This window comes from Oenanthe melanoleuca, chromosome 4 (genome assembly GCF_029582105.1).
Source record: "Oenanthe melanoleuca isolate GR-GAL-2019-014 chromosome 4, OMel1.0, whole genome shotgun sequence".
Lineage (NCBI taxonomy): Eukaryota > Metazoa > Chordata > Aves > Passeriformes > Muscicapidae > Oenanthe > Oenanthe melanoleuca.
Window position 1 is genome coordinate 58,361,170 of NC_079337.1, and position 27,992 is coordinate 58,389,161.

General features: G+C 38.3%; 1 protein-coding gene across 1 annotated transcript; it reads left to right on the top strand.

Moving 5' to 3' along the window:
* The first annotated feature begins 715 nt into the window (after positions 1-715).
* On the top strand, positions 716-27,912 carry MAN2B2 (mannosidase alpha class 2B member 2). The gene is made up of 19 exons (XM_056489498.1): positions 716-1,062; positions 3,993-4,139; positions 7,725-7,830; positions 10,164-10,336; positions 11,599-11,714; positions 12,697-12,874; positions 14,091-14,289; positions 16,704-16,894; positions 17,737-17,923; positions 18,754-18,887; positions 20,926-21,182; positions 23,095-23,286; positions 23,805-24,057; positions 24,152-24,262; positions 24,377-24,569; positions 25,207-25,359; positions 25,725-25,837; positions 26,686-26,803; positions 27,683-27,912. The coding sequence occupies exons 1-19, from the start codon at positions 925-927 to the stop codon at positions 27,775-27,777; spliced, it is 3,054 nt and encodes a 1,017-aa protein (XP_056345473.1). The 5' UTR covers positions 716-924; the 3' UTR covers positions 27,778-27,912.
* Positions 27,913-27,992: the final 80 nt, after the last annotated feature.

A 27,992-nucleotide genomic window follows, 5' to 3' on the forward strand; every position in this document is an offset into this window, starting at 1 on the left:
GCACTTTTGGAGATGAGAGAGGACTTTGATATGATGATATTTTTGTCATTTCAGAATTATAATGTTGTTAAAATCATGTGATGTAGTCAAACTAAAACTTAAGGAAGGTAGTTCATTTATATTATAGTGTATGTATTTTAAAGAATCAAAGTTTAAAAAAATATTTTAATCTGTTTTGGCTTTCAATATCACTATGATCTAATAGGCAGAAACTGCTGCAACTACTAAGCTTCTGAGGAGAATGGACTATATTATATGATAATATTTTTTTTGTTTGGGGTTGGATTTTTTTCCCTTTTCACTTGGACTTTATGCATACAGAAGTGTTTATCTTTTCAGTTCTCAGCACAGAGTCCACCCGTTCCTAGCAGCGATAAAACAAGTGACAAAAACAATTTCAATGAGATCAGAAGGTCAATCACACAAAATTTAATCCTTCAATTTCAAAACTTCAGAGATGCAGACAATAACCCCTAAAAAACTAGTATACCATGAAATAAAGTACTCGCGCTCAATTCAAAGGAATTTCCTAAAACCAAAAAAAGATTTATAGGTGTCCAAGGTGCAGACAGCCTCTGCCTGAGCAGCCCGGTGTGCGCTCAATTCAAAGGAACTTCCTAAGACCAAAATGATTTATAGGTGTCCAAGATGCAGACCTCAGCCTGTCCCTGAGCAGCCCGGGGTTGTGGAAAACCAGCTCTGGAATTCCCTGAGCGCCGCCCAGGCGCTGCGGGCCCCGTCCCTCAGCCCGCTATGGCCAACTCGCACCCGCGGCGCCGCCCGGGGCTGAGGCGGAGCCGCCCCTCGGGCCTCGGAAGGGCCTCCGGAGGAGCCTCCTGCCCCTCGCTGAATTTATTTATTTAATTCCGGGCGGGGAGGCGGCGCCGCGGGACGCGGAAGTGCGGCGGGAGAGCCGCAGCCGCCATGGCTCCCCCTCGCAGCCCGCTCCTGCTGCTGCCGCTGCTCCCGCTGCTCGCCCTCCTCCCGCGCGCCGCCGGCGAGCTGCGCGCCTTCGTGGTCGCCCACAGCCACATGGACGTCGGCTGGGTGTACACGGTGCAGGTCGGCGGGGGCGCCGCACGGGGGGGTGGGCTCGCTGCGGCCGGGGCTGAGCCGCAGGCAGCGCTGCCCGGAGCCCTAACGGGGCTGGGCTCTCTGCGGGCTCCCGGGGCTCGCTCCCGGCCGAACTCCCCGCGGAGAAACGCGCAAATCCTTGGCCGGTGCAGCCCCTGCCCCGAGCCCGGCCTGGCGTGTCCTCCATCCCCTGGTGTTTGGGGATCCTCCTTCGGAGGAGGCATGGTTAGCCTAGGAGCCGTGCCCTTGAACTGTGGGTTTATGTGTGTCTATGTCCAGCAGGATGCTCCTGATGGATTTTTTTTTTTTTTTTTTTTTTTTTTTTAAGGAAAGCCTTAATTCTGTTTGATGGGGCTTTGATTTCTTTATGTTGATCTTGTTACAAAGCCAAAACTCCGGGAAAACCTTCTGCCATTTCTTAAGAGAGGAGAGCAGGATCGCAGGTCCTCAGTGGCTGGAGTGGGGTTGGAGCTTAGCACCTCTGAACTATAGTAACAAACTAATTTTTGCTAAATACGTGAGATGCAGAGCAAAATGAATCAGGTGGGGCCTGATACCTTTTACATTTGTTAGTCAAGGTCCTAAATCCTGAATTCTTCGATGTGGGAGTCCAGAGTAGTCCTCTGGCCTCCTTGGGGGTCTCAAAATCCCCCTGGCAAGGGTCTCAAAGACCCCTGAATGAGACCCTGGTGTCTCAGATGCTGAATTCAGACCCCTGGGGGAAATTCCCAACACAGAGGGAATGGAAGCAAGCCACCAAAATTAGTAAAGTGTAAATTAGATTGTTAGAACGTAGATAAATAGACTTTTGGGAATGTTTGTGATAAGGGACACGTGACCAAAATGGAGAATTTGGGGTGTGGATACCTCTTCCTCCTTCTTCTCCGTGTCATCCATGCTGGGTGACACGCTGGCACTTTTAGATTGGATGGGGTCAGAGCTGGACCGTTTAACAAGACTGTGTTGTATTGGAAAATTGTTAGAAACATTTAGCACATAATCTAGACTATATAAGATAAGCCCTGCCTTCACCAGGCAGATTCCATCCTGGATGCCCGGCAGAGAAGACCACTGTTAGCTGGGCAAAGAGTTCCTGAGACAAGAAACAATAAACAATCCTTGAAGCCTTTGAAAACCATCTCCTGCAATCTCTCATTGGCAGCTTTGGGAAAACCCAGGATTTAAACCACTGCATGTCCTCCTGAGGTGATCTCGGGTCTAAGGAGACACCTCGGATTGTGACATTTCTTAATTTGTATGATTTGTTTTCATTTATGTGTGAAAGATGCTGTGGGTACTTCACTCACCAGAGTGAAATGGCATTAGGCCTAACAGGTAAAAAAGAGCTAGTGGCTCACCCACTAGCTCTGCTGTGCATGTATTTGTCTCCCCTTTATAGGAAAAATTAATGAATTCTCCTTTAATACTTCAAACTCTTACTCAGAAATTGCATAAGAGAACACAAAACTAAAATGTTAAATCATTAGTTGCAATTTTATATTGTTTTAAGTGTCTAATAATCTTGATTTCAAAAAATGGACTTATGGACCAATAGGAAAATAATCGAGGGAGAAATTATTTAGATAAATCCAACAATATTTTAAGCCATTTCTCCTATACTCAAATGTTTTCCTTCTTCTAGTGGCATGAGCATTTTTACAAAGGTGGCTGAATTTTTGTTGTGGAAAGCAATGGGCTAGGAAAAGTTAGTTTCTGATTTGGATTACCTCATCTCCTTATTTCAAATGGTAATTTTCATGTAGGAAATTTACCTAAATTTAAACTCTGTATTCATGTTTTACATATCATGCTGTTAGTTTTTCACTGGGGAGAGATCTATGTGTCAACTAGCATTTTGTGGTGCATGTTCTTAAGTACCGATAGTTTAAGTAGATAAGTGTTATCTTGTCTACTTAATAGTGTAGATAACACTAGGTTTTACACTTAGATTAGTGTAAAATAACTGTCCAACAACATGCAGATAACTTTGTTACAAAGAGGACATCTTAGGAAATCTTACATGTTGGCTACTGTCCTTAGACATTATTACTTTAAAACTAAGTAAAAAGTGGAAGCCTGGATCTGGTCAACAAAAGTTGCTTTGATCGAGGTAAGTGTACAAAAAGTATCTTTTTGTGTACACAACTTCAAAATTAACATGGTGTTGATAATTTGATACCTATCATAGGGTATAACACTATTGTAGATTATTTGATGGGTGCAGCTGTCGTTTGCATTGCAATAGAAATCCATAGGCCTCATTCTGGAATAGAGGTGTTTTTAGGAGCAAGATAGGGTAGATGCACAAAATCTCACACTTTCACTGATGGTTCTGTGTCAACAGTTGAACTCATTCTAAGATTCTTTTACCAGCTTAGTTTTACTCTATCCTAAAGCATCAGGCAAAATAGAGTTATTTTTCATAATAGTATAATTTACAGTAGATGTATCACTGCATTTTACTTGTAATGCACAGCACAGAGTCGTACTTGCTCTGAAGGAGCAATTCTGGTAATTCAGGCCATCAAAAGAAGAGCTGGATTGGGAGAATGAAGTGTGCATGTGGGGTTTTGAACTATGTTGGTGCAAAATATTATCATTCATGGCATCAGTGATTCAAGGTGAGCAATGAGGAATGGGGTAAGCTGCTCCCAGTGTGTCTAAAAGAAGGCCATATTGGTACTGGTCTTGGGAGAAACTACACCTTAATCTAGTCAGGTCCCCAGTCAGGAGGATGTTTTCTGAAGCAGAAGGGCCAAAGGCTGTATGTAGTCAGAACTCAATCTTTGAGGGTACAAAGGAAGTGTGCAAATAAATGTGAAGCTTTTGATATCTTACTTTTCAAGCCTAATGAGTGTTTGAAACAGCCCTTTTAATTTAGGTTAAACAGAGCTTATTTTTTATTTTTTTTTTTCCAGGAAAGTATGCATGCTTACGCAGCAAATGTCTATACTACTGTTATAGAAGAGCTAATGAAAGGAAAACAGCGCAAATTTATTGCAGTGGAGCAGGAATTCTTTCGACTCTGGTGGGACATGGTGGCCACAGATACAGAGAAGCAGCAGGTAAATTGCACTTGAGCCATGCTTTCTGCTAACAAACAATTCACATTCTTTTCAGGAGACAAATAGGGGCAAAGTACTTCACCATTTGCTTTTTACCCAGGTCTGGTGTAAGCTGCCTCTGAATCTGGTACTTAAAGGACCTTAACTCTAAAGGCAGTTGCAAGAGGTTAAATCCCAGCTATAGATTAGAGCAGTAGGAGGTAGTAACCTTTGCACTCAAGATTTTTTTTACACTTTACACTTCTTGTTTCATTAGCAACTTACTTATCTGGGGCCATGCTACTTTAAGATGTGGGTGAACCTGAAACAGGCCGCACCAATATCTGTCAAAACATCTGACACCTAGCACTGCTCAAAAGAAGGAACTTTTTTGTTCTTTCTGATTAAGTACTGCTCAAAAACCTGCCATTTGTAAACAGAGATAGAACAGCAAAGCAGTGACTGTACATTTAATGGCAGTGTTTTTTTTCTAGTATTGTCATTGGGAAGTTTTATTTGTCACTTCTTCTTTCCTCCGACATGAAACAAACACACTGAATCAAAGACTGGGCTGATAGGCTAGCAGCTGGTTATTTATTTTGGATCCTAAAATCAAAGGGTATACAGGTGCAGCTTTCCATGGGTACTTACTCAGAGCTCGATGGTCTCTTTTGATACCAGGGTCTGAGCAACAGTTCTTTACATTTCAGTTTGTTTAAAGTTCCAGATGTTTGAAGCATCATGTAAAAAACACATCTCTTGTCTGTTTTTTGGGTTTTTTAACATAGTCCTTCACTGAATTTTGAATCTTCTGTTATGTTCCCTATCCAAATAACAGCCTGTGCACAGCTGATCTCTGCATGAGAGATTTTGCTGGGTTTATGCAGTTTGCAGTTTTTGTGGGGCCACTCTGCCCATATTCACTTGTTGTAGGACAATTTTCTTGTGGATTTGTTGAATTAGAGAACTGTACTGTAAGTGGGGAAGAAAATAGCATAGGAACTGCTTTGTAGAAGGACAGGAAAGTCCTCCAACTTTCAAAGGTGAGTTGATCTCATTTCAAGTATATTCAGCTGCTATAACCCAAATGTAAAGTCAAGGCCCATATTTCTAGTATCTCTTCCTGCTATTATGTGGAACCTAGAAGAATAACATGTATCACATTTGACCTTGCTAGTGCAAGATTTAGTACCTATGATTCAGGCTTAAGTTTCCTGGCCTAATTATTTATAATTGTTGGTTTTATGCATTGTATATTCATCTTTCTAGTAAATTTATAGTTTCTTAGCAAAAAAATTAAAATAGTTAAAACTAAGTTCCTCTTAAACCTGTGTGCCTAACTTTGAAACTCTAATTTGGAGATAAATTTTATGTTTTTAACATTAGCAAGTTGCAAATATTGGTCCCTGAAATTAGGTCACTCTGGTTACTGCCCTGCTTTTTCCGCTTGAACTCTAGCATAATGATTTTCTATGGTATAGGCATTGTGGTTTTAATTTTCTTTTTTTTTTTTTTTTTTTTTTTTTTTTTTTTTTTTTTTTTTGTCATTTAGTGGTTTACTTGGGATATAGGATTTATTTCTAGTTTGTTTTGGAATATATGCTTTGTATTGGAGCTATAGCATTAAAAACTATTAAAAGGTACAGCCTGGAGACAGAAGCTGGTTTTTCAATTCAGACAAGAGAATATGTAAGAGTGAAATGCACTCTAGCAGTATTCAACCAGATGGGCTGTATTGAGCAGTATTCAGCCAGCTCTTAGTGCATGTTATCTACACAGAATTTTCTTGTGTGAGCCATTCCTTCCTTCTTACCATGGTTGTTGCCTGGGTGCTTTAACTAAGGGGAAAAAAAACATGTGTAGCCACTTCTGTCTGGTATGGAGTGATGAGTTGATAGTAGTATGGTCGCAGGGATCACAGATCTGTTCTAACACCATGGCATCCTGCTGCTTATAGTACTACTGCATCTGTTTCCTCCATTCATCCTTCCTTTTGCCCCCTTCTGATCAGAAAAAGTGCTCATCTTTACAGATACTCTTTTCTTTGCTTTTTTTGGGAGGAGGAAGATTGGATGTTACTTAAATTAGTTGAATTATTTTTGTGTTTCCAGACTCTCAGTGGTTCCACAAAACTTACATTAAAAAAAACGTTTCTGTGGCACCATATTTGGATCAGAGTTATATTTTGGACATGTATCCAAATGGGGAATAATAATCACAGATTCTTTTCATGTAGGTCAGGGCCAGTTCTGTGCTGACACCAGATATCAGTTATCTGGTCTCCCAGCATGCTAATCAGTTACCACAGTCGGCTGGAACTAATTTAGGAATGCTGAGCCCTGAAGCATTTTCACAACATTGTGAAGGAGAGAAATGATTATAATCAAAATTGACAATCTGGCATCCTATCTGAGTAGACACTGAAGGTTCCTGGGAAAATAAACATAATAACTCTAAAAATGGCATCCTACATGACAGATTAAAAAAAATAAAGTTGAGGATTAAAATACGTATTTGCATAAACTTTACTTATTGGAAGTTTGAGATATCTCTGAATTTCTAAAGTAGCTAAAATAAAACCAGAAGTTTCCAAACTCTTTTAGAAACGGACATAGACTATTTCTTCCTCCCTCCAAACACCATCCCCCACTTCATCCAGCATTTGCTGAAGGCTGTACTTGTCAGCATACCTGTTGTTTCTAGGAGCTGAAAATAAACTCCCCTGCCAATAAAAAAAAAAACCCACCCTTCCCCCCCCTCCCCAAAAAAAAAAAAAAAAAAGCCACCACCAAAAGTTGAGCAGACTGTTTGCATTTTTTAAGCTAGGAGAAAGACCAAAAAATAAGATAAGCAGTGGGTCATTCAGGCAGACAAACCTGTGGAATAACTATTTCTTAATAAAGCATTCTGTCAGTCACAAGTTGAGCAAGCACAACTTGTCTGTGCCCCAAGGGCAAGATAGATGCATAGGGAGTTGAGGAGAGATGTTTGTGGCCATGGTGTCATGGCAGTCTGTTTCTCTCCTGGATCCCACAGATCTATTTTCCAGCTAAAACCCTGGGAGCCTGCATATTACTGCTTGCCTGGGGCTCCATTGCTGCTTCCAAGGAATTGTATAATGCTCCCTCATCCAGCCACCAAGTGCCTTCTCTAAGCCAAGCTGGATGCAGCAGGAGGAAGATTTTGGGAGAAGCATTAATATCTTCTGTTTTAATCCTCCATTTCTGTCTGCCTTGAGGCAGGATTACAGGCTGCTGCCAGTGCAGTGTATGGTGTTCAGACAGTATAATAAGGCACAGTAACAGCACTACAGAGAAACACCAAAAGGTCAGTGTTCTACCTGGCAGTGCATCCTTTGTTCCTGTTACCTGGTTTCAGTGTAAGCTGGATAAATCAGTGTGCAGCACAATGAAATACTTCTTTTCTCCATTATTCTGCTTTAGGTAGCCTCAGTACAGACGGCCTTTTATCTCACTTTTTGTCCTAGTTGCTTCCTTGACAAATGTTGTATCTAGTTAATGTGCTGTGATATCAAATGAATTTGCAGCCTTTGTATATAAGACTGAAATGATGCTTATGTTCTGTGTCTTAATTTCAATATCACAGGTCCATCAGTTGCTTCAGGAAGGACGACTGGAGTTTGTCATTGGAGGCCAAGTGATGCATGATGAAGCTGTGACACTAATTGATGATCAAATTTTACAGTTGACGGGTATGCCTATTTGCACTTAACTTTTATTTTTCATTGTTACGGCCTTGGAGGTTTTGTTTGGTTTTCATTTTTCCACTCCAAAATTGGTATTATTTTCTGACTTCATAAGAACTAATTAAAGCATTTCTTATTTTTTTACTTGCTGGTGTGTTACTCATATAAAAATCATTACTTGAAAAAACCCCATTAGAACATGACAGTTCTGCAGGAGGCACAAAGGTTAGCAAAAGCTGGTTTGTCAGGTATAAACTTGTTTGGAGCAGAGGTCTTCTGTGTATGTGTGTGTTTGAGAGCTTAAGTTCCTGGGAAGATAGTTATGGTGAAATCGAAGGTATGAAACAATCTTCAAGAAAAAGCCTGGTAGCAATTCAGAGTATGGGGAAGTTATATTGTTTAGGCAAAGTCTTCTGCAGAATGGGGGCCAGGGAATGTCACTGAGGTCAATTAAAATTTGTTGAAGGACTTCCTTGATAAAGAAACCCCCATTTGTAATCATTGTCATCTTCTGTTAGAAAGAGGTGCTTATTTCCAAGAGATGTGCTATTTGCCATTTTAATCTTCTAACTTTTTGCATCTAATGTGTATGTTACACCAGTTCATCTGATGGTTTAAAGAGTCTTTTAGTACATAGGTTTGTTTGCACTGGTTCATGCAAACAGGAGCAGGATAACTGGTGCCACCACTGTGCTAGAGATGTCTCTTCAATGCCCTGAAGCTGTAGCAGGGCAGGGATGTGTTAGCACCAGCGGCCATGGCTGATGGAAACTCTGCCTGTTCCAGGGCTACCCTCTGGGCAGCTTTCTACATGGGACAGCAAAGGGCCAGAAAACACTTCTGTTGTTTTCTGCATCTGACTGCGCAGCACCACTGGCCTTGTTCCTTGCTTGTCAGTGTTTATCAGGAGCACAGGATTAGCAGCTGCTTCTATACCTCAGTGTACTCTTGCCAAGAGGATGAGAGGACATTAATTTATCTCTCCTCTGACTCCCATACTTAAAGGTTGCTTTATGGGCTTAGAACACTGAACTTAGGACTTCTCCAAATAAAATACTAAAATGATTGAAGAATCCTTAAACACAAACACAGCTTTTCTATTCATTGCAGTTAGCTGAAAAAGACATTATTTCTAATTTAACATTTCATTCTGTGTAAACATAATATTTATTTTAAAAAAAGAAATTACAAGTTTGATAATTTATTAACATGGAACAAAAATATTAATGTATCTTAAAATTCTCATTTGTTTTTCCTGAAAGCACTCTGCTCAGTTTAAGAACATACAAAGAAAATGGATTATGTGGAGTTCGAGTTGAGAAGACATTTGCAGTCTAGGTTTCATGTTTTCTACTGTCTTTTGTGGAGGAGCCTAGAAAACTCTGCTTCAAATATGCCTCCTGTAAGAATACTTAAACACATTGTGACCATTTTAGCTAGGGAAGACATTAACCAAGGGAAAGACTAAGTGAAAAGATGCCTTGCAGCCTCACTTATTCAAATGTGATATTAAAATTTGAAATGGAGTTATTCCAAACCAGGGAAGATATGATTGCATTTTCAGATAGTTCTGAACATAATTCTGTAACTATGAAATAAGTATCTGCATTTTTTTTCTTTTGCTCTTTGTTTTTAATGATGAGTATCCAAGTGCAATAATACCTGAGTTCCAAATAAAATCTACTGCTTTCCTGTTTCTTTTTACAGTTTGATTCAAATTATTTTTCTGGGTTCATGCTATTGTGTGGGCTTTCCTAGTTTGGGGGTTTTTTTTTTTCAAAACTCATTTCTATAATAGAAACATTAGTAACTATGTTAGTAACATTAGTTGTAAATAATATCTTGTGTCAAGTTCACTATTAACCTTTGGTTTTTTTCTTTTCATATGGCCGATAATCATATTCATGCTAGTTTTGTTTAGATGGCTTTCTTCCTTGTCCCGTTGTCATTAACATGAGACTGAAATTTTCTGAGAATGAGTTTTATGATTAGAGCAGACTTAAACTAAGCCCCCAGTTGTTGTTTTCATGCAGACTCCAACCTGGTATTAGCCTTAACCTGATCTGTCTCCATGTACTTTTTCCAAGACTTGTCTCTAATCATAATTGCTCTTTGTTATTTATTTTTTGTAATGTTAGTTATACTTGGCAAAACAATATAAACGTTGTCAGTATGAAACTTTTTGCTGTGAATGATTGAATTCCTGAAACTTTGAATGCTTTGAGAAACAGCAAAAAGAAGCTATCCTTCAAGTGCTTACCTGTAACACAATATTCCTATTAAACTTACAAAATTAACTTTTAGAAGTGTTCCTAACCTAAACAAATTTTGCATTGCAGAGGGTCATGGGTTTTTGTATGAAACTTTTGGCTTCAGGCCTCAGTTTTCTTGGCACGTTGATCCTTTTGGAGCTTCAGCTACAACACCAACTCTTTTTGCTCTGGCTGGTTTCAATGCTCATCTTATTTCTCGTATCGACTATGATCTGAAGGCTGACATGCAGAAAAACAAGGTAAAAATACCCTTAGGAATGAAACCAATGCTGGCCTCTACTCACAGTAATCTAAACCATGACATTAAGATAAGAATCTCTGTCATCTCTGCAAGAAAATGTAGGTATTTCTTGTTTAAATGGGACCTGCTGATTGCATATGGTAATGGTGAAACATTAAATCTGGTTATATGGTCAATTAATGTCTTCATGATTTCTGGTCAGTGATAAAATGTTGTCTAGCCTGAAGAAGACACAAACTGTGGGCAAGTGGGCAAGTCTAAATGGACACTGAATTAGGAGTGTTTGAAGCAGAGATATGTATTAGTTCCAGCTTTTCCTGAGAAAATCTTGTATCTGTTAGATTTTATGTGAGCAGTTTTAAAGTGTAACCTTTGGGCACAGTGTTGTCCTGCTTGGAACATTTATTTGTGCCCATAAAATTAACTATACTGGATCAGTTAAAGTGGCAGCTGGTTATGGTTTTGCTGAATTCAGGTTTTGTTTCAAGTTCTGCCTTCTCTTTCACAGTGTTCCATAAACAGTAAATGCTTTTCATATCACTGTTGGACCCCGATGTGTCATCAGTTTTACTCACTACATTATGTGAAAAAAGGGGTTTTTACCACTATGTTCTGGGCACTAAGCAGTTTTTATGAATCTTGGGTAAAACTTGGGTGTCTCTGAAGAAGACAACAGAATTCATGTTGAATTTAGTGAAGCCTGGACCTAGCACCTTGTGTTTGCAATGATTTGCAATACTTTCTTTCTTTTGAAATCTTTTATGAGCTTTTGACAATCTTTGCCCAGCTAGTTGGTTTTTTTTCTGGCCCTTGACCGTCTGAAGGCTTCCAAAACAGTAAAATTCTGCTTCAGTAGAATTTAAACATTAACATCAGTTAAACATTGATTCCCACTGGCTACAGTGCAGTCAGACCACATCTGGATTTTTTTTAGCATATAGGTTTTCAGCTTCCATTGAAACAACTGAGGTATAATGGCTGTGATAAGCCAGGCCTAGCTCTGGATTTTAGTATGCTGGCACTGTGCTGCCTCGTCTCCTTCTGCATCAATTCTAATGGAAAGAGGCATTGATGTGGCCTCCTGTACATAGTGTGTGACCTTGTCTGGGGTACCATTGGCACTGGATCTTCAGAAAAAGCACTTAAAAGTATTAAAAGTGGTGGAAGGAAGATGGGAACTCTGAAGTCTTAAGCTGTTAATGATTTATTTCTGTGAATGTCATCAAGGGTAATGGTTTCTTACCTTTTCTTGTTTTCCAGAAGCTTCAGTTTGTATGGCAGGGCTCTCCTTCCTTATCTGCAAGACAGGAGATCTTCACCCATGTTATGGATCAGTACAGCTACTGTACTCCATCGCAATTACCTTTTTCAAACAGGTCCGAAGATTTCCCAAATATGCATAAATGTTGTTCACTTCTGAGAGTTTATATTACTGCGGTTTAAGCATTTTCCTTGACTGCTTTCTTTCAAAACCACCCTACTGCTTTCTCCTGTATGTGTGGTAGGTCAAGAAGATGTCTACACTCTGTAGATCGGAGTAAGGATTATTAAGCATCCCCAGTTTTCCATTATTATAAATGAAGTTTGCTCAGTACCTAACAATTGAATTCTCAAAAGTGACACAGGCATAAAAAATAAATATTGACAGACTTATTTTCTTACACCAGGAGGCTCGAAACATAGGTATGGCTTTCATCTACTTAAAATACAGTGAGTAACTTACAATGTCACTCCTTATTAAAAAAAAAAGAATAAAAATGTGAAACAAATTAATTACTGTAAACATAAAATGGCCAAAGCAGGACTGAGGTCTTTTTTTCCCTGCCTGGAAGTAAAGATTTAGAAGCTCCAGGAAGCTCAGTAGGGACTGGGCTATTGCTAATTGATTTTCTGTGGGAGATTTTCAGCATTATCTTGAGCTGAGATTGTATATATTGTCCATGTATAAACTAAAGCAACAGAAAATTGCCATTTATTTTGTGAGGAAATTTGAGAACTTTTGAGAACTTTATTTTGCTTATTGGCTTATCCAGTAAAATACTCTTTGAAAATCAAGTCTACCTGGAGGAACATTCTCATTGTTACGAAGCTTGCTGGTTTGTCCTATGGTTTCACTGTTCTATGCCACCAAGCAGCAGGGACTTGAAAATTTACACAGTGTTGAAAGAAAACTGGAGACTCTTCCCCCTACCTCCACCCCAAATAAATGCTTAAACCTAAATACTAACAATGAATATAAATGGAATTTTTTTGTCTCTTATTCCCTGGGTATGTACTTTTTATACCAGCACCTTTTGATGTGTTTTTCCCAGTTGAGTAAATCCTGTTTACAGCTTACTACTTTCTACTTCTATTTAGGTCTGGATTTTTTTGGAATGGACTTGCAACTTTCCCAGATCCACCAAAAGATGGTGTTTATCCAAACATGAGTCTCCCAGTTACAGATGCTAACGTCCACCTGTATGCACAAACCATGGTGGCAAACATTAAGGAGAGAGCAGCCTGGTTCCGGACAGGGGATGTGTTGTGGCCATGGGTAAGTGCCTGCTCAGTGTTTCCTTTAGATGACACAGGTACATTTCAGAGTGTGAGTGGATGGTACTTACTGCAGTAGGTGCTGCAGAAATGCTGTGATACCACATGACATGAAGTGTTTTTCTAATAATTGTGGTCTAAATGAATGACTAGTAATGATATTTAAAATTTCCTTGTATAGCCTGACAGTTGTCTATCAAGTCTTCCACCCTACTCAATAGAGAAAAAAAAGTGACAAAACTGTAAAGATAACCTCTTGCATAACTATATTTTGCAGTACTGCTTCTTTTTTCACCCTTTGCTTTGTCTATTTAAATAATCTTTTTTTAACTGCTTAGCCCAACAAAAAGTTTTTGTTAACAAAAATTGCAGCATTATAGGAAATCGTATGGCACTTAGGTAGTCATGGTCTTTTCTAAGAGATGTATAACCATTTTCTTATGCAGTCTTTGTATTTTAGCTTTGTATTTTAGAGCTGTAAGCAAGCATATCCCAGCTTGGTCATCCAAACGCTTTCTTCAGCAATGTGCTGTGTTAATTGCATCCTACACATACATATAGCACTGATGTGCTCGTGCTGTTTTCAGGTCCTTAGGAAAGAATAACTTTGCCTAAACTGAATGTGCAGTCTAGTTTCTAATTTTGATGGATGCTGTAGGTCTCATAATTACAATATTAAAGGATTATGTGTGTTCTTTATGGGCTATTTCACCACAATATCTGTTGTTACAATGAAACTTTTTCTGACTGATGCAGCTTTGAGTCACTGATTTGTTTTTCTCCTTTGTCATAAACTTATATTGCTTATATTGAATTTATTATTTTTGTAGTGAGTGAGAAGTAGAATATAACACACAGAATATAACACTGTAGTTGTGCTATAGTGAAAATTGTGCTGGAATGGGGAGGAGTTTTGAATAACATCTAGATCTAAAGCCACAGTTTTGCAGTAATGTAATAAAACTTCTGGGTTTCTGTATTTGTGATAATGCTATGTAAAGAATTAGAGAGACTATATGGTTCTAAAACTATGCTTCTTCATGATTTGTTCATGTGTGAGTAACCCTGCCCAGTCTTGATAGTTTTATAACTAGTGTCAGTTATACGGGCAGTCAAAATCAAAACAAATACCCCTGAAACATAGGCTAGTGTTAAAAATTATTTTCCTTATTTATGTGACCCAAGGTCATTTGGCTGTTCTATGTTTGGAATTTCAGGGCTGTGACAAGCAGTTCTTTAATGCATCTCTTCAGTACTCTAACATGGACCTGTTGGTGGATTATATTAACAAGCATTCTGCTGAGTTTGGAGTGACTGTCCAGTACGCCACTGTCAGTGATTACTTCCAAGCTCTTTATAGCAGGAATCTTACATGGGAAATTCGGGACTCTCAAGACTTTCTTCCATATTCATCAGGTAATTAAGTTCACAGCTGCCTAATGTCTGCCTCAGATGTACATATGTAAAATTTTAATGAGGGAAAATGAGAAATAAGGAAGAAAAATGTCTTATAGAATTTGTTCACTCTATGAGGTGATAAATTGATCCCAACTTAGTTATGTAAAAAAGATGGCTGTGTGGCGAAATAGAACAGTGTCCCATTTTTACTGTTTAAAAGAACTGCATAGCTTAAACCAGAGGTGGAAAATGTGTATGTGGGGTGATCTGTGAATGTCTGGAGAAGCTACAGGTAACCAAGGGACCAAGGCAATCTGGAAGCTCTTGGGGTAGTTCTCTGTTACTACAGTGGGATGGGGGTTCCCAAAGTGAAACAGTCGATGTTGAGGGTTTGGTGGCCACACTCTAAGTATTTGCAGGAAATATATAATCTGGTCATATAGACTTAAATGCCCATTGATGCTTGTTGCATCCATCAGGAATCCTGTTTTTGAGCTCCAAATCCAACGTTTTATATAAAGCAAAGCTTACTAGCTTTGACCTGATCCGAACAAAATACTTATGTAAAGTCTCTTGTAGGAGAAAGTCTTGCCTTTTTCTTTAAAGAAAACAGCTTGAAATTCTGGGGTGGGAAAGAATTCTCCCATAGCTGAAGTCGGAGCAAGTAAATATATCATCAGTATTTCTGAAATTTTGTAATACAGTGTTACAAAAGTTCTTTCTAGCTCCTTGTTGCTTGCTTGCATCTTTCCTACTGAACTGACTTAGCTTTTAAAGCAGAGCTGAAAAGTACTAGAAAAATACAAAAAAAAGTCATGCCATATCCAATATCCCTTTAATTCTTTTCCCCAAGAGAAGACACAGCCAACTTCTCAATTTCTGAACTCATTAATTTATTTTATTGCCTGGCTTATTATTAAAATACCATTGATTTCATTAAAACACTTTTCTGTATAATTGTAGCTACCACTGCTTCATCACATTTTTTGGCTGTGTGCGTATATTTCAGACTGTTCTGTAATGTGTCTGTTAACTTTTCAATTAATAAAAATAACCATTGCTTCCTGTGAATCATGGCATAGACAGATCCCTGACTCCCTCACCTCCCTCTAGGGATCATGTCATATCTAACAAGTTGCTGATAAAAGCATTGCCAGCTCTAACTGCTAATACCCTTTTACATCTGGGCTCTTTCCTTTATCTTTTGGCATAATTTACCTGCAGGATTCAATTGCTATTAGCTTGCATAATAGCAGAAACTTCAGTGTTCCAGGTGGGTGCCCACACAGAGATGTAGTTTTTTCCCCCAAATGACTTTCTGTGCCTTGCAATTGCACTATAGATTTGAGTGCACTTTCTCCCACATGCTGTTTTGCTTCTTGATGATTAATCCTCTCTTATTCTTGCTATGCTCTTTTATTGTGAGTCACTTGTTGGGCTCAGTGTCACTTATGACATATGGAAACTCAAATTTTGAGTCCCAAATAATGTTTCCTTCTACTCTGCATTCATTGTACTGTGCTGATATGTATGTGTGGTTCTTCTGCTTGTAACTTTGAGACGTAAAATGGAATTAATTCTTGATTAAGCTTCTAGCACCTTTCAGGCCAAAAATATTTTTTCCTGAAGTTTTTTGAGCTAAAGATCCTATTTCTAATCATTGCCTTTGATCTTGGGCTGATAAATTATTACAGTTGCCTGTACGCTCTTTGGAAAACACTTTATGCAATTTCTTTCTGGAAAACCTATTTATCACTAGTGTATTTTAAAAGAAATTGCCCCTAAATGAGCACTTCCACCCCTAAGGTGGTTTTATAAACAAAAAATTGTTTTCCTAGTTCACTCTGTGGGATACTGAAACATTAAACAGAAAGTTGAAATACTTTCCAGTAACCACTTGAGGGCATCTTTTGATGTATTTTAAAGGGCTGCAGTAGTTTGGAGGCATCATATCACTGTTTCTACTCCATGTTGAGGAAATTAAATTTAAGCTAAATCCCTTTGACTAGAAGGTTGAAATGCAGAGTGCATGTATCAAGCAGTTACCAAAGATAAAAATCTATTTTATTAACAACTAATAGTAATAATATATACAACTAATAATAATAATATATACTTCAGTGAAAGTTCAAAAATTCTTTTGTGCAAATCCACAAGGAGAAATTTTCATAAACATAGGTTAATTTGCTTGGTACTGGCTTTGTATCAAACTTGCATGTAACTAGGCCTGTAGGAGAGATGATAGTTTTTCAAAATGCATGTTCCTGGCTGAGTTTCTCTGCAGGCTTTATGACCTTTCTACTTGATGGCTGCTGTGTAAATCCCCAGTAGGATTCATGTTAGAATACACTAGTAGTAGTAGCAGCAGTAGTAGCAGTAGAATAAATGAAGTGGTATTTTGATGTGTATTGGATCTGTTCCACTCTAAACAGAGCCATTCCAGGCATGGACTGGGTTTTACACTTCTCGGAGCACATTAAAAGGAGTTGCAAGGAGAGCGAGTTCGCTGCTTTATGCTGGAGAATCCTTCTTCACACAGTATGTCCGGAAACACCCAGAAGGTTCTATTTGCAAATGTAAAGCCTTAGAGCAACTTAAGAGTCTCAGATGGGCAGTGTCAGAGGTAAAGATTGATCTATTTTCTATTTTGAATGAAAATGTTTATTTTTCAAATGAAAAGTTTGCATAAGCATTTCAGCTGGAGTGTCTCAAAGTTGCTTTTGTATTTTCAGAAATAACTTTCCCCCTTTTGCAAGTCGTAAGTAAAAATAAACAGGTTTTCAAAAAGCTGTCTTGAAACATGATTTCAGCCTCTTAACCATGCATTCAAGACGTGGTTACTGGCAAATGTTTTCTTCAACCAGTGAATATGTGGTTTGAAACTTTGCTTATGAGATTCGCTTTCTTAGTGTTATTTTTATTATTTACAAAATTATTCTTAAAAGTAAATAAAAACAAAATAAAAATGGAACTAATTGAAAACTACTGATAATCTCTACTGCTGCAAGTTAGAAGAGGAAGGATGGAATTGTTTCTTCAAAGTTCAGCAGCTAAGTGATTAGCCTTGTATCATTAACCATTTTCAGTCCTCAGTGCTGTCAATAATTATTTTGTCTGCTAAGGTAATGACCAGACCTAAGTAGGAAATGAAAAATACTGTCTTGTTACAGTATATTTGCTGCATTCTGGGTTTTGGTAACTTGTTTGGGTTTTTTCCTCTAAGGATGTAAGTTTATTATATTAAAAGAGGAATATGTATAGAGGGAAATCTGTACGCATCTTGTCTTTGACCATTTCATGCAGTTTGTAGGAATCTAGAGTGGGCAAAATGTGAATCTGAATATAGCTGTCATTCCTTATTTTGTAAAGTTATGTGTCAGAAGTTTAGTTGACTGTTATGTTAATACAAATGCAAACCTGAAGCTGTCATCCTGTTGCACCTTTCAAATTTCTTTTAAATATAAGGTCCAGCACCACGATGGTATAACAGGCACAGAGTCTCCCAAGGTGACGGACATGTACATGAATAACTTGATGTATGGAATGCTCAACGTAAAGAAGCTAATGGCTTCCATAATATTTGATGTCAACAGTGCAAAGAAGAATGGAGAGGTCTATTCTTCTGTTTACACTACAGGCTCAGGAAAACCAGGTACTTTCTGCACAGCTTTTCCAATTTTTAAGCTACCTTATGAAAGCTATCATGTTTCCCTCCAAAACAATTGCCATATTACGTACATCTAAGTTCTGTGAGCCATGCCTAGAAAATCCTGTTTGCCTTATGAGACCCAGGATTTCTCAGCTGATGTTAGATAGAACTCTACCTCAGTGCATATATTAGACCTGGCTCTCAGATTCAGACCTCAAATGTAAAACAAATGTGCTGATCAGAGTAGTCACTAAACTAACTTTACTCTGCAATAGAGCACTGCATGATAAGGAGCACAGTCAGAGTCAAGAAATGGTCTTGCTATAATGTACTGCCAGCTTGTGTAAAAAATGTATAAGGATTTTTAAGAAGTCTGTTCTAAAGACTGTACGGTCCCTTTTATCTTTACTTTGGGAACTTTTTAAACTGTCAGATGTAAGCAGTGCCGGGGGCTGTGCAACAGACCAATTTGGCTGTTTTTAAATTGGGATTCTCATTTGATCTTCTGTATAACTCTGATAAAGTTAATACTGCATGACAATGAGTTGTAAGCAGCTTATCTTCACTAAATACATTTACATTCAACTCAGGTGTCATTTTCTGAATACATGGTCTTTTTTGATTGGGCAGAGAATAGAAGAATAAAGCAGAAGTTTTTATGAAGAGCTATAAAATGTTTTCCTTTTTTCTATCCTGAAGTTTTACTGCAGAGTTTTATGTTAAAATTTTGTAAGGTGGTTGTACCTAGACAGATTTCTTAAATACTTTTTAATACCACATTTAAAAATACATAATGTAGTGACTGCCACTTTTGTTTGTTTGCATGCACAAAGGTGGTACGGATGTTGACCAGTATGTTGTTGTCTATAACCCACTGGCATGGAACATCACTACCTTTGTCACAGTTTCTGTCAGCAGTGAGGAAATGAGTGTATATGATGAACTGGGACAGTCTGTGCCAGCACAGGTACTTCAACTTTGTTTCTTTCTGTTATTTTTCTCTCATTTGTCAGTTTTCTACCTCCTGTCGAATTGTGATTTTCATACTTGTCCTTCAAGGGTTGTTTTTACTTGCCTCTTGTCTCAACAGAGAGACTTTTTTTAACTGTCCAAAAGGACTTGCTGCTCTTGTAGTATGTTTGGTTTGTCCTTTGTCTGTCTGCTGTGTGTGACCTGGTGCTTCCTACCTTATTTTTCTTTCTCTAAAAAACACTGTTTCAAATAAATCCTTTTATGTTGAAGCACTGCCTTAAAATTGACAGCCCTGTTTGTACAACTGGCAGATTGCCTTGGGGAGGGAGAAGAAAAGAATTAAGAAATGTAGGTCTTAGAAACTGGTGTCAGTCAGTTATCATTTGATGGCTCATTCTGTCATAGCTGAGCTCCAAGACACAACCAGCTGTTCCCTGGGAGGGAAGAAAGTGGCCTCAAGTGAAAGCTAGCACTAGCATTTCTTAGGAGCATCTGCTGTACAGAATGCATCATCATCAGTAGCTTGATAAACCTCCTGGAATGCTTCCTGCACATAAGGCCTGAAGAGGCCTGATGCAATTCCAGATGCTCTCTTCTGTCCCTCAGATGCCAGATAGCTCAGCAAATTCTGCCAGCTGCACAGTTTCTGTGTCCTGTGCCTTATGAGTGTGACTGTGCATGAAAGCACACTGTAGTCAGGTAGTGATGCACAGCAGCTGTCCCTTGTTCCTGTACATGTACATGTGATGGCATAAGACCATCCTGCCTTTATCTGGAAACCATAATCTCTTTGGGTTAGCACATGATCATGCTTGCCTGTCAGTCACCTCCCAGAAGTCATTCTGTCTGAATTACTTCAGTCTTGTAAGATACAAGATTGACACTTATTCAAGGCATTTATTCAAGATTTAGGATGCCCTAAAGGCACATTACCCTTATTTTAAAAAGGTAAAACTTTCTGTACCATGTTGATCTGTATTCTCTGTTGCTAGAAGTTACTCTTACATGCATCTGGATAGTCACTTGAGGCTAGGTGAAGTGTCTTTAGCAGTTATGACAAGGTGGTTTTGGGTCTTTTAATTCCAGTATGTGCAGTTCAAAAGTGCATTTAGATTACACACTCCTTCCTTTTGTAAAGAATAAAACATTAGCTCAAGACATTGGTGTGAATATGTGGCTGAGACGAATTGAAGCTTTTTCAAGTGCTCTGCTGCCTTCTGCACCACATGCATGAGTATCATGAAGGGAGAGAATGAGAGAAGACCCTGTTGATGCCACTATTGTTAGATTGTCTGTGGTGTAACTGGACATATGTCAGTCCACAGTGGAATGGTACAAACAGCTTGCTTGAATTGCTTTTTAGTCATAACTAACCTCTTTGTCCATAGAATCTGTTCAGTATTTATCTAGTCACATTTTTCTTTCTCCAAATCAAAAGTAGTACTAAAGTGTATAACGTTAGTGAATAGGATACATGTAAATTGAAAGATGATTAAAACTGTTGTTTAAGGTATGTGAGTGTCACATAATACTGGTGTTGTTTACTGTTGAAAAGGATGTTACATGCTTCTACCTCCTTTCCATGAGCCTTCCCTAAGTTGAGGGTGCATGTTGGCGCTTCCTCCTCTTGTCATGAGTTTTCTTTTTTTGCACTAGTAATGTCTCTTGTGTTTCAATCTCTTTTCTGTCATTTGACTGATCAATTTAATTTATGACTATGTCTGCTCATATAGACATTTTGCAGTGTGATCTTAAATCTATGATTCCATGTTCACATTAAAATAACCCTTTAATTTGCTTAGTGGCTTTCTTTCCTTTGCTCGAAACACTCAGCTTAATCCAAGTTCACCAGGCTCCCAATTAAAAGCAGCATGGATCTACATTATAATTTAGAATTATAAGAATGGCATGTTTAGAAACTTATTATTAAAGTGGAAGCTAATTTTTAAATTTAGGGCTTACAACACAGGAAGATAATTGCCTTACTAATTAATTTTCTGTAATGGAGAATTTTTTTGTTTGCTAATGTACAGGTTCAAAGCTCCGTGGAATCCCAGTCTACCTATGATCTGTATATTCTAGTTGCAATAAGTGGTCTGAGCTACAGAAAATACAGTATCAAACCCCTGGATGGTAAACAGTCTGCATTTATTGGGAGCTCAATCAAGTACAAGCGGAGAGACTTGACTCGTGCAGATCACCAAAATCAAAAGTTGTTCCCTGTGGTCAACAACTGCTACCAAATCGTGTTTGACCAAAACACAAACCTGATGCACAGCATTACAGAGAGGTGAGATTGCCTGCTTATTTCAATAATGTTTCAGATTTTGTAAAACACTTCATAAAAATTAGTCCGTGGGCTGTATTATGTGTCTTAATTCCAAAACTCAACAAAATGTTCTTTACAGTCTTTAAAATTCTTTTTTATCCCCACTTCACATGCCCTCCTTTTTACAGGACACTTCAACACTAACACAGGCATGACTCCATACTGTGTGCGTGATGTTGCCCTATTTAACTTTGCAATTGGTCTGAGATGACATATCATAGTAATAACTAGTATATCAGCAGAATTTTAGAATTTTAGAACAGAAGAGGGCTATTAATGTTCACTTTTATTAAAAATTACTAAGTATGCACATATGCTATGGTTGCACAATAAGTCTTAAGTGAAAAACACTAAGTAGTGTTTTCAAGTCCCATATCACTCTTTCTCTGGTAGAAAGCTACAAAACTGTTTGAAAGGAAGCTTCTAACTAAGGCATTTCCATTTGATCAGGTAGGTAAAATGGAAGAATTATCAAGATTTAGGTGAGATTTGCGGTTTTCAGATGATCTTTCTCCGCTGATGCAAATTGACCAAATTTCTTCAGCTTCTGTGCAGTTGTGCTGTGCTTTGCCTGCTCAGGATTCAGATTGTCACCTATTTTATAGTGATGGAATATTTGACCCCTTTGACACTGGTGTGGTGATAGCTAGATCTCTTTCACCTCTGCAGTTTTGTTCATAATTCTGCCTCCTAGAGCAAGAACTTGTTGTCCAGTATCATTAAAATCAGCTTTCAAAGTATAGCTGGACCTTAACTGAAAATCCTCGAGTAAGTATTTTATCAGAGTGCCTCCAGATCATCACTGTCTCCAGATTCTATGAGAAATATAGTGCAGAAGAATAAAAATCTAAATTCAGATTCCAGTTTTTCTTGCAGGCAGCAAGAGCTGGAATTCAGCCTCTACAGGAAATGAGATAATCACTTTCTTTTCAGGCCTTCAGAAAAGCTCAAAATGCTTGAATTTCAGAAAGTTTGCAGTGGGATAATGGAAAAGAATGAGGCCTCACAGGTCAGAATGGGAGGACAGGTTGAAAAAAATGGGAGTCTTTGATTGTGAAGCCTTTTACATGCAACTGCAACAGTTAGAACTTCTAGATCCTGCCCCTGTACTGAAAGTTCCTCATAAGAGAAGTAGGAGAAAACACTTGGATGTTCTCCTCAGTTATTACAAATTGTGGGTAGCTGTATTAACACGAGATAAAATGTTTGGCAGTATAAACTTATATGCTAAATGAAGTGATTTTTCCTGTTTTTACAGCAAGTTGCCGAAGGCAGAGCAGGCAGCTGATAGCAGCATTTAAAATTGCCTTCATATGACTTTCTAAAAATTGTGAAAATAAGTAATGAATAGCTAAACTGTTAGTTTCAGTGAAGAGAGGAGGATATATAGTAGGTAGTGTGTGATTGTAAATGTTGCTACCCTGTTGGTTTTATTGTTACTGGTGTTAGACATGGAAACTTGCATCATGCTGATTTTACCTAGCTTCAAAGTTAAATGAACCTAATTATTCATTAGGGCAGTGCAGTGTACCTCATTCTTGTGAAATGACTAGTTTTAATCCTGTAGCAGCTCTGGCATCAAAACAATGAGGTAATATAGACAATGTTTAATATCAAGATACTTCTCTTCTACGAAAATAGAAAATTACATGGAAACTCCATTTGCTTACAAACTGACATATATCTTAATGGGAAGCACTTTAATTCTTTGCTGTCCTCACTTACTCAGCCTCACAAAATCAGTCCACTGTGAGGAAACAGTTTTTTGTCCTTACATTTCCAGTCTCATTCCTGTTGCTGTTCAGCTTTGCATTTATCATGTACAAAATGTATTTGTAAGTTTTATGATTTTTACTCTTCTGTGGATTCTCAGGGAGACAAACCAGACTGTCCAGCTCACCCAGGAGTTCCTTGAGTACCATGTAAATGGAGACACAAAGAAAGGACCCACTTCAGATAACTACTTATTTGCTCCAAATGCTTCAGCTGTTCCAGTAGCAAAAGCAGTGGGGTTGGAGGTGATGTCTGGAAGCTTGATGACAGAGATACGGCAGTATTTCTTCAGGTACAGCACCATTACAGCTTCACTTCACTGGAATGTTTAGATATGTATGAGGTTACTTCTGTGCAGTTTCTTCTAAATTGTGAGCTCAAGGCATTGCTCAAGGATTGTAGTTGAGAAGAACCTTTGGAAAGTAGTGTGGAATTCTTGCTTCAAAGTTGATGTCACCCAGGTTGAAAAAATGCATGTATTCTGTACAATGTAAATATGTTGATTAGGGAGTCATAATAATTTTGTAATTTGTTGTTAATTTTGAGAAAAACAGAGCGCTTGTAATCAAATGAAGAATCCTCCTGACACTTGTAATGTGAAGGAAACTTACAGGATATCACTTATTCTGGTTTAATATATGTATATTTGGAAGTTAAATTGAAATTAAAAATAATTGTACATGAAATAAATAGAAAATGGGCGAGAAAGTTGTCTCTGTAGGATGACATCATGTGTGCCTTGCAAGTTTTGTCATAACTAGTCAAGTGCTCCCCTTTATAAACACTGCATCCTTTCTCTCATTTTTACAGCAATGTTACTTCTCAGGACTATATATATGCAGTGTACACCAGGCTGTTTTCAGTACCAGAAGGCTACGATGGGAAGCTGCTTTGCCATAGAATAGAGCAAGAATACAGTGTTGGGCCTTTGGAATTAAATCGTGAAGCAATTCTAAGAACAAGCACAAATTTGAACAGCGGACAACTTCTCTACACTGACAACAATGGGTATCAGATGCAGAAAAGACCGTTTGAGGCATATGTGAATAACACAGTGGCTCGGGTAGGCACAGAGGTGTAATCCAAACCCAATTGTGTCTTTCTTCTCCATTTCCTGGGCTAATATTATCTCTGCCTGGTTTGCTGTGTGTTTACAGAACTATTACCCTATGGTCCAGACTGCCTACATTGAAGATGATACCACAAGGCTGATGCTGCTTGCAGAAAGAGCTCATGGTGTATCAAGTCAAGGGAATGGACAAGTCGAGGTGACATATAAATTTTTATTTCTCTTTCTAGTGACCATAATTTCATGGCTGCTGATGATACAGCATGACTGCTGATGGCTGATTCCTGTTGTGACATTTGCCTTTCCAATACAGGTGATGCTACACAGGAGAATATGGAACAACCTTCCGTGGAATCTGAATAACAATCTCACTTTGAATGACTCTTCAGTGGTTCGCCCTGTCATTTGGCTTATTTTAGGAACCAAGGCTGCCACCAATACTTTGTATCGGACAAGTGCACTGGCGTTAGAGCATAGGCCAGTAGTAATTTTTGGAGCATTATCAGGTAATAATTCAGTTTCCTGTGCTATCTTTAGCATCTGAAGGGTTTGTTTATGTTGCTTTGATTTATGCTGTTGAGTTTTTAAATGCAGATTCAACCTCCTGTGAGGCAAAGTTAGTACATAGTGAGTTAGGAGGCAGATTTAGAGCCTGCTAATTACTTTGCATTAATTTCAAACGTGGATATTGTCCAAGTATATGAAGCGTTTCTCTTGTTATATAATTATCTCTACTTTCAGAGGAAAATAAATTTTAAAGCATCTAATGAGAACAAAATGTTCACACAGGGAATTAGTGCAAATTAGATAGTGCCTGTATATTAGCTTCTTGGATGCTGAGTCCTAAATGACCATTCTTTTAGAAATATTTGTTTGCCTTATCAACTAAAACTGAAATCTGATAGTGACATTTCAAACTGAAATTTGTTTTGTGGAAAGCTCTGATAGACTTTTCTAGCAGTTAAAATCATGCTGCTTTCTGCTTTGTATCTTGGAAGGTCTTGGAGGAGAAAGCATATAATCTACTTTGCCTCTGCCTTGGCAGAATAAGCAGAAAGCCCTTTACCCTTGACAGTGCCCTAGCCAGGCTTGTGTGTGTGATGGATGTTTAATGGTTTTTTTTTTGCTTTATTTTTCATGGAGGATATAAACCAAAGCTACCCAGTCGACTTCAGCGGAATACAGTTGATGATTTGCCTGTAACTGTGCCACCTAATCTTCATCTCCAGACTCTGAGCATTCCAGGGTGGAGGTACAGCTCCAATCATGCAGAGCAGGTCCTCAGCATCCACATGGGTAGGTGCCTTCAAAAAGGTGGATGGATGTTACACTTAAATAAGCTGGTTTTCTTTTTTCCTCTCTTCTGTGGCTAGTACTTTTATTTATTCAAAGTGTTAAATTCCTCAGTCAAAGAAGTTAATTGTTCTGTATTATTTCTCTGCTCAAGTAGTAAAATATTTCTCCTGCATGAGTCTGTCATGCCTATTAGTGACATTCCTGTCAAAGTGGGAGCTGGTTATTTCCTGGTATTAGTCCTCTTGCTAACTTTAAGAAATAAGAAGTGAGTTCAAATGATGAGAGTTTAAAGTTTAAAAAGAAAGTTTAAAGCTTGGGTTTAATTTTAAAGTCAGAAAATATATGCATTTTGATTTCTTTTGAAGGTAAACAGAAGCAAGGTGATGCAGATTTCAGTCGTGTCCTGCTAAGAATTAGACACTTGTATGAAGTTGGAGAGGATCCTGTGCTGTCTCAGCCTGTGATGGTAGATCTAAAGGTAAATGTTCCCTTCAAGACAGAATGATAAATGAGGTGTTTTTAATCCAGAGAGAAATGGTCCTGGAATGACACATTTTAGTACATAAAAGATGGATACGAAAGTATTAGTAGAACTTTAACCTCAGAGGGAGGTGAGCCTTTTTTTCTTACTTGGCTTTGCAACCCTTAGAAGCCATTACTTCCAATGAAGTTGCCATAGGTACAGCATGAAGATCTAAATATGGGTAGGACTGGTTCTGCTGAGCTCTTGGTAGTGCAGCATTTCCTGCAGTGCCTTAACCAGTGCAGAGAGTAGGATCCTGTTTTGTTGTTTCCTTAGTTATTGAAGATTGCACCTATTGTTAAGGAAATGTGGACAGAATTGAAGGAAAACTTTTTTTTTCCCCTGCAGTTTATTTCTGTGAGCTGTTCAAACTTTGTCACTTCCGTCATGTACTCGCTTTTTTTCAGTTTCATGTTTATTTGGTCTTTCCTATGAAAGTAGATTGCTTTATACTCCATGGCAGGGGTTTATTATCTTGTTGTCATGACAGAAACATGGGGAACAATGGGTAGGATTCCCTGTTTCAGTAAAAACAGGAGTGTGAGTTTCAGCCCTTTTAGTAGACTCTGTACTAGAATACAGAGGAAGCTTTCAGCACCTCAGCTTCTTAGTTTGAAGCCTGATGAATCTGTATTTGCCCTTGTGTTGCATGACCTTGCAGATTTTTAAAGTCTGTCTGCTCTAATTAACACGCCAATACTAGAGTTGAGAATTCTGTGTGGTCTTACTGTGTACTAGGCTGGTGAGTTGATACTATTGTTTATGAACTCTTGTTTGATTCCTGATGTTTTCTTTACTCACAGTCTTTGCTGAAGGGACTGGGATCAGTGACAGCAGTGGAAGAGCGATCCCTCACAGGCACCTGGGATGTGAACACTTTGGAGCGGTGGAAATGGAAAACTGCACAATATCCAGGCAAAAGTAGGTGGAATAGAGTGGTTGGTGTCCATATTGTTGTTGACTGTTGAAGCTTGATGATTATTCTAGTTAAAAATATTTTTTTAATTGCACTATTAGAAATTTATTATTTCTGGCTGGTACCTGTCACAACCTGCAGGAAGGAACATTTAGCTAAGATTCCCTGCAAGTACCAGACCATTGGATTTTTCTGATAGCTTGTTTTGCCTAGAAGTGTCAAAAACCTGGGAGTCTTTCTGGAGTTTTCCTTGTCCAGACAGAAATGGCTACTTTATGAATTCACATGTGTGACATGGATTGGTTTTGTCAGATGCTGATGAGTTGTGTTTATCTAAGCTTAAGCCTATGCTGCAGAAAAACACACAGCTGCAATTAAAAATCTCTGCTTTAATCAGCTTAAAGGACTCTGTAGATATTAGTCAAGTTAGTGCTGACACTCAGATCCAATGCTGTGGGTAACCTCATTTTATTTCTCATTCCAGTTAGTTCCTTGGACAATGTCCTTACTGTCACTTACATACATATTGTGCCTTGAAAAAAGCTTGCAGAGGTTTTGGAATGGGCTAGGTGAGAGTTTAAAGCTCTGTTTGACCTGCAACTCAGAGCTTGCTTGCTCTTTATTCATGATGAAGAAAAGGTGCATGACTGAGGAGTCATTGTATGTTTTCTGTGTGAGTCAGTGTGTGAAAAGAGAAATTGTTGTATATTTTAATATTATGAATGGGTAGATCTTAAGCTCTATACTACTTAGAGTTTTTAGGGAGGACAATCTGCTCACACCAGCTTTTAGGAAATGGATGTGTTAAAATTGATGTGATAGAATAACATGTCCATTTGAGTAAAGCTGCTTTAATAAATTACCAATGCTTTTGTGTTTTACAGAATTCTTTAACAGCGCAGAGACCTCAGAGGACTTTATAGTAACTGTTCACCCAAAGGAAATAAGGACTTTCTTTGTATACTTTCAGGCTCAATAATGTTTGATGTATTTCAGATGAATATGTAATATCTTCGAAGTTTTGTTTCAAGATACAAGTGATGATCTTGAAAAATATCCTACTGCTGTTAATGAAAGAAAAATTCATTTTGAAATAAACTTTGAATTTAATTGAGTTGTTGGCCTGAGCTGTGGGTGTTTTTGTTGGTTAATTATTTACAAATTTTCTTTTCTGAAACTTGTTCCACTTTTTTG